Source organism: Rhinolophus sinicus, chromosome 6, assembly GCF_057876585.1.
Source record: "Rhinolophus sinicus isolate RSI-liver-muscle chromosome 6, RSI-T2T, whole genome shotgun sequence".
In the NCBI taxonomy this organism is placed as follows: Eukaryota; Metazoa; Chordata; class Mammalia; order Chiroptera; family Rhinolophidae; genus Rhinolophus; species Rhinolophus sinicus.
Genome location: NC_142506.1, coordinates 14,903,554 through 14,921,139, shown reverse-complemented (window position 1 = coordinate 14,921,139; position 17,586 = coordinate 14,903,554). Strand labels below are relative to the sequence as shown.

The window sequence follows — 17,586 nt, the reverse complement described above, 5'->3', positions numbered from 1 at the left end:
GAGCTAACTGGCCGCCCCTACATTTATTTTTTAAAGACAAGTTGTCTTTATTAAGAATCTGTCAACAGAAGTATCTGAACAGGATATTGCTAAATCATCTATCTGCTTTCATTCATAGAGAAAGAATAAAAATTGTGGCAGCATGAAAATCAAGATAACCATTAATGGTTCAGAACAATGTAGATCTTCTGATACCATGTGTCACGCAGGGTCTCAGCTTAGAGATTGTCAGGCAGGGCGTCAGGCGGGGTCTCTGGTCCCGCTCCCCACATAAGAACACAGGATATGGTTAGGCCTAAAAGGAACAACCATGGAACCATAGGTAGGGGAGTCATACTACTATATTCTCACTGGCAGCTGGGCCGGAGACACAGGAAACAGGAGCCACACAATCTGCAACCCACCGTCTTAATAGCAATCCGCTCTTGCTAGCTCAGCCACCATCTTCTTGCTAGCCCCCGTTTTGCTGCTAGTGTAGCCACAGCAGTTATATTAGTGGCCAGTGTCTCACTGGTTACAGCTGATGGCCAACTAGCCATAACTAATGGCCATCCAATCACAGTTGATGGCCATTTACTACCTGAGCCAGCACCTTCCTACGTGAGGCCAAGAGCCTGGAAACTGCACTCCTGGCTCTGTCCCCACAGAGATACAGGAAACAGGAACCACATGACCCACAACCCGCTGTCTGCTTCTCTGCCAACCAACCAACCAACGTAGCCACGGCAGTTATATTAGTGCCTAATGGCTAACTGGTTACAGCTGATGGTCAACTAGTCACAGCTGATGGCCATCTACTACCTGAGTCAGCACCTTTCCATGTGAGGTTGAGAGCCTGGAATCTGCTCTCCTGGCTCTGTCCCCACACCATGAAAATTCAAAGGAAAAGAGTAACAGACTGCTTGGGGGAATGCAAAATGGTATCACAGAGAGGGAGGATTTGAATTCATCTTGAAAATTAGGCAGGAATAATACAGGTGTATATTAAGAGGCAACAACAATAATGACAGCTAACATGTTATTAAGCTTCATCATTCACAATACTCTTTTGTGAAAACACGTTTGATTCAAGTTCATCTTCTTACATAACTATTCACTTTTAACCACTACTACTCAAAGCATGGTCTGCCAATGGGTGACCACCACCAGTTGTCAACGGAAGAATGTCCAATCCTGTAGAAAATTTTTATAAAACGTATTTGAGCCAAACAGGATACACCTGGAAGCAAGATCTCAACAGGCTGAGATAAATGCTTAGGAGAGCAGCAGTTTGCAGTTTATTTTATGCATTTGAGATTAAAGAGGGAACTCAGGGAGATTACACCAAAGTGGGAGAAAGCAAGACAGGAATCAGATTACACAATAGTTAAGATTGTGTGCTCTCTTGCAGGCTTTAGAAGGAGGGGGTCTAAAAGGGTGATATTAGAAGAAGGGATCTGAAAGGGCATTTTAAAGGTGTGTTAACCTATAGGCACAGAAACAATGGACAGGGCTTGCTTAGCAAAGAAGCCTTTTTAGCAAAGAAGTTATATGCTTGGGGTGTGACTACCCAGCATGACAGTTAGGAAATTATGACCAGATCACTGTTGCTTTCCCTTTTTTCAAACACACTATAATGAGAGACAATAATTTAGAAATATTTATAGCAACTTGACAATTTTCTGTCTATTGACCAAAACAATAAAAAAAAAATGAGATTCTGTTTTGTATTTTTTTTTTTTTTTTTTTTTTTTTTTTTTAGATTTTATTGGGGAACGGGAACAGGACTTTATTGGGGGAACAGTGTGTACTTCCAGGACTTTTTTCCAAGTCAAGTTGTTGTCCTTTCAATCTTAGTTGTGGAGGGTGCCATTCAGCTTCAAGTTGTTGTCCTTTCAGTCTTAGTTGTGGAGGGCACAGCTCAGCTCCAGGTCCAGTTGCTGTTTTCTAGTTGAAGGGGGCGCAGCCCATGTGGGAGCCGAACCAGGAACCTTGTGGTTGAGAGGATGCGCTCCAACCAACTGAGCCATCAGGGAGCTCAGCGGCAGCTCAGCTCAAAGTGCCGTGTTCAATTTTAGTTGCAGGGGGCGCTGCCCACCATCCCTTGTAGGACTCCAGCGATTGAACTGGCAACCTTGTGGTTGAGAGCCCACTGGCCCATGTGGGATTCCAACCAGTCGCCTTCGGAGTTAGGAATATGGAGCTCTAACCGCCTGAGCCACCGGGCCGGCCCCTGTTTTGTATGTTTTTTTATTTCATTTTTATTATATATTACTAAAGAGTCAGTCTTTAATGAACTGAACACACACACACACACACACACATCCCTGTCCCTTCCCCACCAAAAAGTTTGAGAAGCACTGGTTCCCGAGCACCAAAACAGCCAGAAGGCATGAAACAGGTAAGTAGGGAGAGCTATAAGAAAAGGCTCACATTTAATAGTTCCCACCTGTAACAGTATGCTCACTAAATTTTATTTAATAATGTCAACAACCCAATAAGATTGGTGGTATGATCTTGACTTTACAAAGTAGGACAGAAAATTCAGAGAAGATAATGAACTTGCCCCCGTGGAGCCAGGAATCCAATTCAGGTGTCTGAATTTTCAGCCCTTTTAAGATCTTCACACTGGATGAATCTCCCTGTCAGTACCCTTCTTTTGTATACCAGTACTGTAGAGCACAGTTGATTTGGGGACCAGTTGTTCCAGAGCTCACTGGCCCACATTGGTGCTCACATGTCCTCAAGAGTCAGTTCACAAATCTTTCCCTAAGTTAGGAAAAGGGTCTGTCTTCTAACTCAATGGAGCATGGTGTGTCTCATACATCAAAAGAAAGGTTAAAAAAATAACAGAAACCAGTTCCTCATTTCCTGTTCACATTTCCTGTTTACACACACACACACACACACACACACACACACACACACACACCCCTCTCCTTAAGCATGAAAATAAATTCTGCTCTTTCCCTCTCACTGGAGTAGTGGTATCAGGTATTTTCCTAAATTTAATGTTTTCCCCTTATGAGAAGGTGCTTTTTTTTATCATAGTTTTTTTTTTTACCATAAATTTTTATGATGAGTTTTATATCATAAACATTTTGTCAGAAATTATTAAACAAGAAATTATTCTACAACAAAACATTTTTAGTATTTATTTTTCAGACAAAGAAAGATGCTGGAATTCAAATGAAAACACGACTAGATTGAAAACGGTGAAAAAAAATCAAAGACATTCACAACACTGATAAGATTTACATATGTAGGTAGAGCTTTGGGATAAAACAAAGTGTTGCTTGAACAATGAATAATTAGAAATGTGTAACAATGTAATGTTTTCTCATTCTGCACTTTCAAAAAACTTAAAACCATTAAATCAAAGAGAGATTTAGTGGGGCCAGGTTTGTATGTCTCTTTTCTTCATTTTGCAGGCCTACTAATAATTTTAAAAATTAATTAGAGATAACTTGAGAAAAAGTGTTTTGTCTAGCATCATAAAGAGAACAGCTATTGAACACATGTCACGTACCCGGAAACTTTATATAGTGTTATTTCATTGAAGCCATACAATATCCCAAAAGATAGGAATTATTACTCCTGTTTTATCAATAGGAAATTGAGGCCCAGAGAAGTGAAGTAATTCGCATAAGGTTACAAAGTTAATAAATGACGGGATCAGGAAAGAAACTGCATATTTGATGTAAAGCCTATGCAAACTTTTGATGTTCTGTGTTATAGGATTAAAACATGAGTGACAGGCAGCTGTTAAACTCATTAACTCTGGCATCTCTACTTCTGTTAAATGATTTATGCAGAATGAGGCTCTTAGAATCACATGCACTTGGAACCTTTTCTCACTTGGTTCACATTTCTGCCACAGTCTATTTAAAAAGTTAAGAAATTTAGGTAACTTCTTTTGGTGAAAATGTTGCCTAAAATATACTGTTGAATTCATGAAGAAGTTGGACAATTGTTCTCTTTAAGGAGTATGGTTGAACATGGCCTTGGGAATCTGTAGAAGTAGGGTTCAAGGGCTGTCTAACTGATTTTCTAGGTGTGAAATTTAGGCAGATTACTTCACTTTTCTATGCTTAAGCTTTTTCGTTTGTAAATTGACAATAAGAATACCTAACTCAGGGTTTTTGTGAGAATAAATTAAACAATATAACCAAAATGTTTAGCACCACATAAAGCACAGAATAAATGTTCAATGAATTATTGCAAATTTTAAGTAGTGATTTTGTAGAATGTTGGAAAAGACTTCAGGGATCTTAAAAAAAAAAAAATGCCCACAAGACAGAACAATAAAATACAATGAGCCTGCATGATGGTATAAATACTCTCGAATGGCAGAATTGATAAAAAATATACAAAGAGGTGGGTTTTCAATAGCCCTCTCATTTTCATTTTTATGTGTAGACTTATAATTGATATCTGCAATTGAGAGATTACATCTTTCAAGATACTGTTAATTTAAAAAAATTAGTTTCACACTTACTAGTTGTAAGAGTGCAGAGACTTGTATACAGAAGGTGCCAAAAAATGTATACACATTTTAAGAACAGAAAACTGTATTAAAATTGTAATATTCAATATATACCAATAATAAAAGATGAATACAAGTCACCTTTGACTTCTGCAATTACAAGAGGTGCTCAAAGTGGTTACCATCAGTGTCCAGACACTTTTGATCATGGCGAACTACTGCTTGAGCAATGTTGACCAAAGTGTCCACGTGTATACATTTTTTTGGCATCCCGATATATCCAAATATTGTAGCAAACTGCATAAAATGTCAATACACAGATAGGTCTTTACCATCACAATGATCTCTGCCATTAGCATTACGTGGTTTTGCTGCAGACCAGACTCTGACACTGCATGGGATAGAAAAACAGGGTATTTATTTGGCATTAATCACAATTCTTTCCATATTCCCCGTAAGGTAGACAATACATCATATCCCCATTTTAAGAGGCAGTCTTTTAAGAACACAGCTTTGAAGCCAGAATGTTCTGGGTTTGATTTTTACTTCTTGCACTTACTAGCTGTTACCCCATCTCTCTGAGCCTGATTCCTGATGTAAAATGAGGACAACATCCATTTCATGATTTATTGCAATAATGAAGGAAGGTAACAACTACCTGAAGCATCTTTAATGCAGCAGATGTCAACAAGTGGTAGCCACAATTATTTTCATTTTGTAAAGGTAGAAACTGAGGACTAAGCACAATTAGGTAGGAAATTATAGGCGTGGAGCTGGATCCCAGGCCAGCGTTCTTTATTGATTACACCATAAAGTAAGTAAACTGTCTTTGGTGAAGGGGGTTGGGGCGAGAAAAATGCTTAATTTCTGCAAGCCCTGTAGTGACATGTATATCCATCGTCCTTCACTATTTAGCTGTATTGTTATTAGTTTTACTCTCTGGCAATTTGGAGCACAGAAAGTATAATAAAAATACCTTCCTACTAGTCTAGTAGCCTCCTAACCTGTCTCCAGGGACTCCCAGCAGGAGCGCCGCGGGTAAAGGAAGGGGCGCTCACCTAATTCAATCTCCACTGCACACAAAACGCAGAACCGGCGCCCCGCCCAAATGTTTATATTTTCCTCCCTCGGCCCCGCCCCCTCGACCACGCGGGGTTCCAGCCACGCCCTCAGGCTGGAGTTCCTGGAGCACACGCCCCCAGCTCCTCAGCCAACCCAACCCACCGGGATTTCCGCTCCAGCCAATCGGGTGTGAGCAACGGTATTGCCCCTAACAATCATGGCGGGAGAAGCCTCTGTGAGGGCAGACTGATTTAACACCCAAACCCGCGGCGGCCAGCAAAGACAGTGGTAGCGGCACGGCCCGGAGCATGGAGGGTGGCAGCGCTGGCAGTGGTGGCAGCGATAGCAGCCCTAGCGGTAGTGGCGGGGCGCAGCAAAGGGAGCTGGAGCGCATGGCTGAGGTCCTGGTCACCGGGGAGCAGCTACGGTAAGGCGTGGGGCAGTGACGGTGGGCTCGCGGTGGCACTGCCAGACTGTGTCCGCAACATTCCCGCGCGCACGCGCGCCGTGGCTGGTGGCTTGTGGCTTGCGACTTGTGCGGGCTCCGGGACGGCTGCGGGCGCGTGGACAGTCCTCGTGGCGCTCCTGACTGGCTGCTGCAGCCCGGCGCCCTGCGGACCCGGGACTGGCGCGGGGCTCCCCAGGCGGACACAAGCGAGCGAGTGGTGCGCGCTGCAGCCCTGCGCCCGCAGACGCGCTGGCACCCACCGCGCGCGCTCCCTCTTCCCAGGCACCTGGGCGCTGCCAGGCCTCGGGGCTGACAGCCGGCTCCTAATGCTCCCAGAGAACCACAGGGGTCTCTGTGGGGCCCCGAGCCGGCCCCAGCCCCCACCTCTTTGCTCCTGGATAAAAGGAACCACCCCAAAGATCACCTTCGCTTGAGGTTTTCCTTTTTCGCTGTCAAGTCTTGCTTCACTTCTCTGACCTTCAACATTTGCATCTGTAAAATGGGGCTGCGCACTGCAACTCTCTTATGGGTTATTGTGAGGGCTAAACCTCACAATAAGAGAGAACATTTTTGAAACACTGTACCTATCACTAAGTAGCCACATCCTCGTCAATCGTCATGTGTGTCCGCAGGGGGGAGTGGAGGCACCTTGTCCCGCTGCTGGGCTGCTGTGTCAACTCCCCCAGCGTGCACATTGTGGACCCCATAACCGTTCGGTCCCGGGCTGCTGCAAGAAGGAGGACTTGACCGGTCTGACGCCGCCCAGGAAAGGCAGTGACCCCTAGAACCTCCCTTACTATTCCCATTCCATCCACATCCTTCTTGGATTCATGTTTGAGAATTGTATTTGTGGTCCGACCGGTTGTGCAGCTGCCCTTGTGGTCATAAATCAGTTTGCCAGGGAAAAACCTGGCTGCGCGTTTGAGCCACTACTTGCCTGCGGGTCCTCGCCCGGCGGGAACAACACGCACAGCGGTTCCTTCTAAGTTCTTGGCCTGAATCTTCAGGCTCATTGTGGTTTTTAAATACCGTGTTTCAGGGTCTGAAGGAGAGAATCTTGCAAAGATCCCTAAGGTTTGGTAACCACCCTGCTTAGAGCACTTACATTAAGAAAGTAAATATTGGAAGTCATAATTAGTTGAGTTTAATGTTACAAAAGGCAAATCGCACACTTCTAGTCCTTGATGATTTTTAAATGTGTAGCCAAATTAAAGGGAATAAAAACTTGTTTCCTTCATCAAGAATATATTTTATGATTCAATCTGAAACACTTTTTAATAATTTATTTACTCCTCATCATTATATTGTCTTTTTCAAAGTCCTCAATTGGGTACTTTTCATTTCCTTTAAAATAATAAATTATATGGTGTCTCTCTTTGTCCAGTAAGCACTTTCTCCTTCAAGATGTACCTTAACTGCTCCTTCTTGGGGTGTTCCCCAGAGCTTTTGGTTACCTGCTTCTTCCCTAGCACTCTTCTACACTATGGCAGGTTTGAGAACCATGCTTAGTGTGTCCGTAAGTAGACAGAGGACAGAGGGTTCTCTCTCACCCAAGAGTTATAATAGATCTGGGTTTGAATTTGGTTTTTTTTGGGGGGGTGGGAGTTGAATTTCTGCTCAGCAACTTTATAGCAAAAAGTCAGCATTAAGTTGTTTGGACAAGAATTTAAGCTAGAGTGAATTCTGGGTTTGCCATCTATTAGTGTGGGACCTCAGACAAGTTTCTTAACTAAGAATGATGGGTAACTATGGACTCTACTTCATAGTGTTGTTACGAAGATTACATGAGTTAGTGCTTAGAACAGTGCCTGGTATATAGTAAGCAGTGTTAGCATTAGCTATGACGGCTCTGTGAACTTGGACACATTCATTCAATTCTCTGAAACTCTGTTTCCTCCTCTATAAAATAGTAATGAAGATAAGTTCTTAATGAGTTTGTTGTGAGAATTTGCCCCTGGGATTCATATATGAATGAGCAATCAACAAATGGTTGCTGGAATTAATTAGTATTATTAATCTCTGTGTGTCTCCACGTGACTTCTAGCTGAGCAAGATCTGACAGGAAGGATTGGGTGGTGACTAACAACATGGCATAGAACTAATAGAACTAGGCTGCCTGGGTTCTTATTCTGCCTCTACCATTTTTTATTAGTTCTGTGGCTTTGGGACAATTTACTCAACTTCTTGGTGCCTCAGTTTCCACTTCTTGTGCAGGAATGTTGTGAGGATTAAATGAGGTGATATATATATAAAAGGCTTAGCAAATGTTGGCTATTTGATTTTACTTTGGAAAATTGTAATCATTGGTTTTTTGGTTTAAATCCCAATCATTTTCACACTGTGCCTAGCACATAATAATTACTCAATAAATATTTGATTGACTAGCGTATGCAATTATACGACTGTAAGAACAGATAATATAATATTCTGAATTTAGGGACTTAAGTGGCTTTGTGCCCTGACTTCTTCATTACTGCAGGAACCTCTCATAAAGAAGCGGCACGCAGCCATCCTTACCGTCACTGTCACAACATGTTTTTGCATCCCTACCTGTTCTCTCCCAATCTGATTGTGGGGACTTTTCGATATGCAGGCCTCCTGCCTTTAATTGCTTCATACACACACACACACACACACACACGCACACACACACACAATTCTCTGCCTTCTCATGCTTTTCCATTATTTTCTGGGTCACCAGAGATTAGGTAAATGAATGTGATGAGGAAAGAGGAAAACAAGGATTGGGATTTGAAATAAGAAAATTTGGCTGCCAGGCCCGGCACTGTGAATTTTATTTATTTAATGTCTACGTATACATGCATATATTTTTAACTACCTTTGTTGGGAGCAAGTCAGTTAGCTGCTCAGGGTCTTAGCACCCAGACCTGCAGAATGAGAATAATAATATCCTTCCACATAGGATTTGTGGTCTGGGATCCAATGGGATATAACATGGAAAGGAACATTGTAAAATAAATCAATAAAGCAAGATGAGTTGTTATGACTATGATCAGCTCCAGATGTGAAATGGAGGCCTGGCTCCACAATCCTAACACTCTGGATAGGGCGATTGGTTGCATAAGGATATGAAACTGAGTAACAGGCTTCAAAACATCTCCTGCTTCCTTTTCCAGCCTGACCACAAAATATTTTTCCTAATCGCTTCATGCTTTCCCTTGTCATAAAATATTGTACTTCCTGCCCCCGATATTACCATGTTTTTACTTCTAAAAAATGCATTTAGATACCACTTCACACTCCCAGGACGGCTATAATAAAAAAAGACAGATAATAACTAGTGTTGACAAGGATTTGGGTAAATGGGAACCCTTGTACAGTGCTGGTGGAAAGGTAAGATGATGTAGCCATTTTGGAATTTCCTCAAAAATTAAACATGGAGTTACCATATGACCCATCAATTTTACTGCCAGATATATATATATATATATATATATGTATATATATGTATATATGTATATATATGTATATATATGTATATATATGTATATGTATGTATATGTATATAAATATAGATGATATAGATATATAGATAGATAGAGCTATATAGATAGATATGTCATATACATATATCTATATATTATATATCTATATATATAAAAAATATTTTTTCCCAAGAGAAATGGAAACATGTCCACATAAAAAAATGTGTACCCAAATGGTCACAGCAGCATTATTTATAATAGCCCAAAACAGAAACAACTCAAATGTTCATCAACTGATGAGTGGACAAACAGTGAGTGGTATATCCATACAATGGAATATTATTTGGCAATAAAAAGGAATAAAGTACTGATACATGCCACCACATGGAGGGCACTTGAAAACATTATGCTAAGTGACCGAAGACAGACACAAAAGGACATATATTGTATTGCCATTTATATGGAATGTCCAGAATAGGTGATCCATAGAGACACAAAGTGGTTGGCAGCGGCAGTGGGGAGGGGGAATGGAGAGTGATTGCTAATGGGTATAGAGTTTCTTTTTGGGATGACGAAAATCTTCTAAACTTGATTGTGGTGATGACTTCTATAATGGTACATATCCTTAAAACCATTGAATTATCACATTAAATCGATGAAGTGTGTGGTATGTGAATTGTATCTCACTAAAACTGTTACAAAAATGCATTTCTTTCCTTCTTTTTTTTTTTATTGGGGAATATTAGGGAACAGTGTGTTTTTCCAGGACCCATCAGCTCCATGTCAAGTCGTTGTTTTTCAATCTAGTTGTGGAGGGCGCAGCTCAGTTCCAAGTCAAGTCATTGTTTTCAATCTACCGTGTTCCTCCGAAAATAAGACCTAGCCGGACCATCAGCTCTAATGTGTCTTTTGGAGCGCAAATAAATATAAGACCCGGTCTTATATTATGTCATATTATATAAGATCTGGTCTTATATTCATTTGCGCTCCAAAAGACACATTAGAGCTGATGGTCTGGCTAGGTCTTATTTTCGGGGGGAAACATGATAGTTATGGAGGGCGCAGCTCACTGGCCCATGTGGGAATTGAACCTGCGATCTTGCTGTTATGAGCACCATGCTCTAACCCCTGAGCCAACCCCTGAGCTCAGATCCAAGCTCAAGCCCAAGCTGTTGTCAATCCAGTTGTGGAGGGCACAGTTCACTGGAGCATGTGGGAATCGAACCGGCAACCTTGTTGTTAAGAGCTCGTGCTCTAACCAACTGAGCCATTCGGCCACCCCCAAAAATGCATTTTGATGACACATTAAAATGATAAAACATAAAATATTAAAAACTTTTTTCTTTATTATTTTTTTTTTTTAGTTTTTATTGGGGAATATTGGGGAACAGTGTGTTTCTCCAGGGCCCATCAGTTCCAAGTTGTTGTCCTTCAATCTAGGTGTGGAGGGCACAGCTCAGCTCCAAGTCCAGTTGCCATTTTCAATCGTTAGTCGCGGGGAGCACAGCCCACCATCCCATGTGGGAATCGAACCGGCAACCTTGTTGTTCAGAGCTCGCACTCTCACCAACTGAGCCATCCAGCTGCCCTGCTTTCTTTTTTGATTGGCCAAAGAATGCAATTATATCTATCACTAACTCAATAACACATTATCACCATACCAGATGGGACTGACATTTTACATGTATGTTTTTATAGCATTCTTGATTCAAAGAAAAGGGGCCACAAAGACTCAAGATAACCTTCTTAGAATGTTCTTAATTGAAAGATATTAACCATATAAATCATTAATATTAGTGTGGTTTCATACTATAACTTTTTCAAATCATTAGTTATTTTTATGTGTTTTATGTATAAATCCTTTCTCTTGAAATTTATCTGTGAAGTCATAACTATGACTCTCTAGTTAAAACATCCAAAATCTATCTCACATTTCTTCTATAGGCTAATCCCAGTGATACTTAACAGGAAAGTGGTTTGTAATAAAGCAATTAAATAAAGCCCAATAATATCACTATTCTCTTTGTGGTAATGATAAGCATGATAATAACTGTAACAACATGCTATTTATTACTGGCCAAAGACTTTTTTATTAGGGAATATTGGAGAACAGTGTGTTTTTCCAGGACCCATCAGCTCCAAGTCAAGTTGTTGTTTTCAATCTCGTTGTGGAGGCCGCAGCTCGCTGGCCCATGTGGGACTTGAACCAGTGACCTTGGTGTTATGAGCACTGTGCTCTAACCACTGAACAAATCAGCCGCTCCCCAAAGACTCTTTTGAGTGCACATATATATTACAATATATGTGTATATATATATATATATATATATATATATATATATACATGTGTGTATGTATACATATTTTTACCCTTATTAGGGTAATAAGTATATCTTCTACATAGAGTTGCTATAAAGATTAAAGGTGTGTGTGTGTGTGTGTGTGTGTGTGTGTGTGTATGACTGTGGTTTATTCAGCCAGAAAGTGGTAGAGCTGAGAGTCCCTGCAGGATGCTAGATTGTCACTTAATGGTGTCCTCAACTAGCAATTTAGAGGGTTAAAAAATGTAATGATAGGACAAATGTAAAACAAAATTATGTGTATAAGACTATCACATGCTAATGTGACAGCTTTTGCAAACAAGTAGACAAATAGAATGATTTTTCCATTCTGTTGGGGGAAATCTAATTTATTTCTAGAAGTTTTTATGTTTTGACAAGATTGTATGGTCACTCTTCTCTACTATTAAACCAGGTCTTCCTTGCCATGTGGTTTCGAAAACTTAATTTGAACTCCACTTGTTCTGAATTTGTAACCATTTTAATGGGAAGATAAATTGCAGTTCACTATTTTGCCAGCTGTGAGGGTGGCAGTGGGGTGGGCAGGAGTATGAAGAATGTAATGAGGAATGCTAAATTAAGAGAGAAATGTTTCAAGCCTTTCAGTTATGCTGATCTATCTAGACTAAATATATTAATTACAACAATCTCATCCAATCACTAAAACTGGTTTCCTAAAAGAAATTTGCTAGGAAATGAGTTTTAGCTGAGCTCTAGGAAATTGCGTTTCCTTCAAATTGTTTGCTGTTTTTGCTTTTTTGTTATGACTGCCTTTTGCAGACTCTTACAGCCTTACTGTTGTCTTTTACATAAAACACACACACACACACACACACACACACACACACACACAAAAACGTGTTCAGTAAATGTTGAGTTACTTTTCTGAGTTTGCTTTGCAAGTGTTAGGGCAGGCTGTAGATCAAAGGTAAAGATCATCTCATTGAACCAAAGACCAAGCTACAATAAAGTAAATATAAGATACAGAATTTAGAGCTACAGGATAGAAAAGAGAGAAATAGTTCCATAGTTTTATTGCACTTAGAACTTGAGGAACTTTTTTAAAAAATTTTTGTTGGGGAACAGTGTGTTTTTCCAGGACCCATCAGCTCCAAGTCAAGTTGTTTTTTATTTGTTTGTTTGTTTGTTTGTTTTCCAATCTAGTTGTGGAGGGCGCAGCTCAGCAATAAGTCAAGTCGTTGTTTTCAATCTAGTTGTGGAGTCATTGTATTCAATCTAGTAGTTGTGGAGGGTGCAGCTCACTGGCCCATTTGGGAACCAGGAACCTTGGTGTTATGAGCCCTGCGCTCTAACCAATTGAGCCAACCAGCCGCCCCGAACTTAAGGAAGCATAGAGAATGTCTTAGGGGGTAGCCCCCACTGGACCATTAATATGGAATTTAGGTCTACTAGACACTAACTGTCTAGGAATAGCAGGAAATAGCAGGAGAGCTACTGTACAGAAGCTACTACTGAAATCTAGGAATCCAAATGGAAAGAATACACTTTTATTCTTCTAAACAGCACAGATGATATCCTAAAGTCTGGAAATTACTGCCTTTTTAGATTAAGGGGGGGGGAGGGTGGTGTCAATTTAGGAAATGGAGAGTCACTGTATTTGGAGTCAGTGCCAAGAAGCCTGGTGTAGGGTGTTGAATTACCTTTGAATCAGAGGCTTTTCCAACATACACACCCATTCCTGTGAACATCTTTTCTGCTTCACTAATTGGGTGTTGGGGCAGTGAGCCCAATCCTGGCACAGAGTGGGCCTTTCAGTAAAGATTTTTCTCATCTGGAAAGAGAGCAAGTGAAAAGCATTTTGTCACTTATAGAAAACATCATGCAAATGGAAGACATTTAATAAGTGCTCAATAAATGATTGTGGAATTATTTTATACCCTTAGGTAATTATGTAAACCTTTTTTTAAAAAACACACAACTGGAATGTTAATCGTTTATGAATAGTATATTTGTGATTACTCTTCTAAAAGGCCAATTCTGATATTTAAGTATGGTTCCCATCAGCTTTGGAATCAATAAACCTGAAAAGAAGTTGCACACACCTCAAAAGGAGAAAATGGGAGGAAGATTGTTTTCCTCTCGTGTTATTTCTAGTATTCATTCAGATCAGCAACTCTCTTCCTTACATTAGGGGGTGACTCTTACAAGGCTGGTTTAGTGCTTAGGAAAAGACAAAGGAAACAATGAGCACTTTTCTGTGTTTCTCTGGTTATCTATCAAGGAGGGGTGGGTTCCCGATCTGAGATCCTTGTTCCAACATTTATCAGCCTTCACCAAACTGGGAAGCTTACGTCAGTGACTATTTTCATGGGTTATGAGATACTTGGAGAACAACAGTGGAGACGAGTGGGAACAGAGGGCTTTGTGGGTCAGACAGCATGCTTGCAAGCAGCTGTTGGGGTAACGAGCTATTTTCATCAGGGCTGGTGGGGATGGTGCCATCCTGCAAGAGTTCAGAGAGAACACTGACTTACTCAGGTCTGCACAAAGAATCATTTTTTCTGTAGATTTAACACTAGTTTTTAGGTTGGATAGGAAAACAAACCAGGAGCGTGGGATAAGCTATCCTTCCCTACGTGCCATTTTCAGATAACAGCTGTTGGCTAGGGTGTGGCAAGAGGGAACAAATGCCAGGGCCTCCAGCTCGGGGAAGCCATAACAGCTGCGGAGGAGGTTAGCAGCTTGTGTCACGAAGAACCGCTCAAATCATTCCACACTTCACCCTCAGCTGCTACTTGTGGTTCTGCTGGTGGTGGTGGTGTTTGTTTATTTGTTTTAATCCTGATGACACTGTCCTCCTGCAATACTCGTACCTACAGATTGTGATTTGGATATTTGCCCAGAGTCCCAAGCCGTGGCTCAGCACCCACTGAGGTCTTGGCCTTATTTAGATCATCCAGCTCTGGGTGGCTCTCCTTGGGGTGGCAAAACTATTGCAGCTACAGAGAACCGAACTTTGTGTTTTCTGGCAGGCAGATCAGGCGGAATTCAAAGACCACTGTTAACACAGAATAGTCAGTAGCAGCTGTTGAGTATTGACTTAAGGTGTGGGAAACAAGTGAACATTCTCTCAGGCAGAAAGTATCATTCCATGCTGTCTTATTTTCATTAGGTTTGGGTTAGTCTCTGCACTTTTATTATTATTTTTAAAAAGTGTTTTTTTATTGGCGAAGTTGAGGAACAATGTTTTTCCAGGACCCATCAGCTCCAAGTCAAGTCATTGTCCTTCAATCTTAGGTGTGGAAGGCGCAGCTCAGCTCCAAGTCCAGTCGCCATTTTCAATCTTTAGTTGCCGGGGCACAACCCACCATCCCCAACATCCCATGCGGGAATTGAACCCGCAACCTTGTTGTTAAGAGCTCACGCTCTAACCAACTGAGCCATCTGGCCGCCCTCCCCCCCCCCCCCCCGCATTTTTATTATCTGTGAAGTTTGGTCATTTCCTAACAAGTTTTGAAATTCTGGAGAGGCATATACTGTGAGTGGCATCTTGACAGAAAGAGCAAGGAGGATTTGGAAGGTGGTAGTATAGAGATATATAAGAACGTGCTGGTCTAAGAACAACCAATATATGAAAGTGCAAATTTACAAAGCAAATATATTAAGAAAGGATCTTTTTTTTTTCCATGTTAAAGAAGGATTTAGCACATATTTCTATTGAGGGTCCTGAGTTAGTTTGCTATTTAAAATGCAATTCTCCTTATAAGATTTGCACACTTCTTTCAGGCACATATATTGAGTCCAGAATAGTGTGAATTTCTTTGATTGTAGAAGTACTGTTTTGCTTCCCAGTTCCTTTCATCTTCTCCAGGAGGAGAGGACAATGCGGTAAACTTAGGTCCTCTTTTTGCTGAATTTTTTTTTTTTTAAGTTCTACTTACCTTTACTCTTTAACTTTTCAACAAGTGAAAGTGACTTTCACAGAATATATTCCCTCAAAAAAGCAAGGTTTTATGCTCTGTGGTGATACTATGTCTGTGTTTTACATTGAGGGATAAAGTGCCCCTTGTATCATCTTTACTTAAGCTCTCATAAGGTTGATAAAATAAGAATTTACCAAAGCTCCTAATTATTGTACTATTTTCTTTCTGAGCACTAACAACAAAAAGCAGCTTAAAGATGAGGTCTTAAGGTAGTGATCTGATGCATAAACATGATTTGTTTTCCTTCCCATTTGTTAGAGTTCACTTTATTAATGACGGGTGTGTAGATCGGATAGTCAAACATAAGAGTAGGTATAACCTAAGTCATCACAAGAGGGTGAATAGACCTTGGCTGCCATGGTAAAGAACTGCTACCATACTTCCAAGACTTACAAGTTATCCCCAAGCATTTAAGGACATCCCAATATAAAAACAAGAGTGAACTAGTGCTTTTTCCTCCAACATTTTATTATGAGAAATTTCAGACATACAGAAAATGTTAAAGACTTTTACAGTGAACACTCATATCCACTTAGATTCCTCAAGTAACATTTTACCATTTGCTCTATTACATAACTATCTTTGTGGATATCCCTTCTACCCAACCATCAATTCATTTGTTTTATTTTATGTTTTGGCATTTGGAGTAAGCTGCAGACAATTATATACTGCTAACACCTTCAATATGCAGTTTACTAGCTTGTATTCACTATTTGTTTATGGTTCTTTTTTTTTAAGCGATAAAACATATAAACCATGAAATGCACCATTTGATGAGTATTGACTAAGACATACATCTAAGAAAACGAAACCCCTCTCCAGATATCTTTGAATGCTTTAGCTGCAAAAAACAAAATCAACGTGAACAATGTACTGACCCCCGTAACTGGAAATCCAGGAGATGTGGTGCCTTGAAGGTTAACTCATTCTCTGTAGCTCTGTTGGTTCTCTCCTGTAGTTCCTACATGTATCTATCAGCCCTTTCTTTGATTGGCTGCATCCTTAAGCCAGCGGTGGGATAGGAACTTCAGGCCTCACGTGGCTCATAGTAATGTCCAGGGGGAAGAAAGGGAACCCTTCCACCCAGGATCCCTGACACAATTTCAGAGCTTTGCTCTGATTGGACTGCTTAGGTCACATGCTTGCTCATGAACCAATGAGATTGTGTTTAGGTGAGTGGATGACACAAGCCAACTAGGTGTCTTCTCCCAAAACACACATATACTCTCTCTACCTCTTTCTCTACTTTGATCTCTACCTCTATCCCTATCTCTCATGGGTCCTTCAACAGTCCATGCATTCCGTTTCTACCATTTCCAGAAGTTTTTTGCTTGCTCATATAATTTTCTTTTACTTTAAGAAAGGGGGAAAATCCACTAGTTATAGGTGTTTTTGAGGAAAAAAGTATAACATTAGAAAATAATTAAAACACAAATATTTTATTTCTCTGCAGATGTAAAGCTATGATGTAGGAAATCAAAACTGTGAGACTTAAATACTTAGATTTTTTTATAGACAACTATACATCAGCTCATTTTACCAGAATTTCTTGAAACCAACCTTATTTTAGGTGGATGCTACCATTTTTCACTTGCCCAGCTCATATTTATTGAGTGTCTGTTATATTTCAGGCATTACACTACTTGCAGTGAGAGATACAAAGTAAAAAAAAAGAGAAACTCTTGCTCTTGAGGAGTTCACACTATAGCCTGTCTAGTCTTAACAAGTGTGTGTACAAAATAGAGTTTATAATCTAAATCCACATTATATTAAAGACAGGCATTCCACTCAACCAGTAAGAAAAATAATCTGGAGAGAAATAGTCCTGTGTTGTACCAGTTTTCATCTTAAAGTCACCATAGCGTTTATTTGAAAATGCTGT

At 40.4% G+C, this 17,586-nt stretch overlaps 1 protein-coding gene across 1 annotated transcript in view; it reads left to right on the top strand.

The window, feature by feature from the left end:
* The first annotated feature begins 5,724 nt into the window (after window positions 1-5,724).
* DEPTOR (DEP domain containing MTOR interacting protein) overlaps window positions 5,725-17,586 on the top strand; it is a 137,514-nt gene continuing 125,652 nt past the window's right edge. Inside the window, exon 1 of the mRNA XM_088798965.1 lies at window positions 5,725-5,954. Within this exon, the coding sequence (XP_088655091.1) occupies window positions 5,836-5,954 (119 nt within the window). The 5' untranslated portion in view covers window positions 5,725-5,835. The remainder of the gene's footprint in view (window positions 5,955-17,586) is intronic.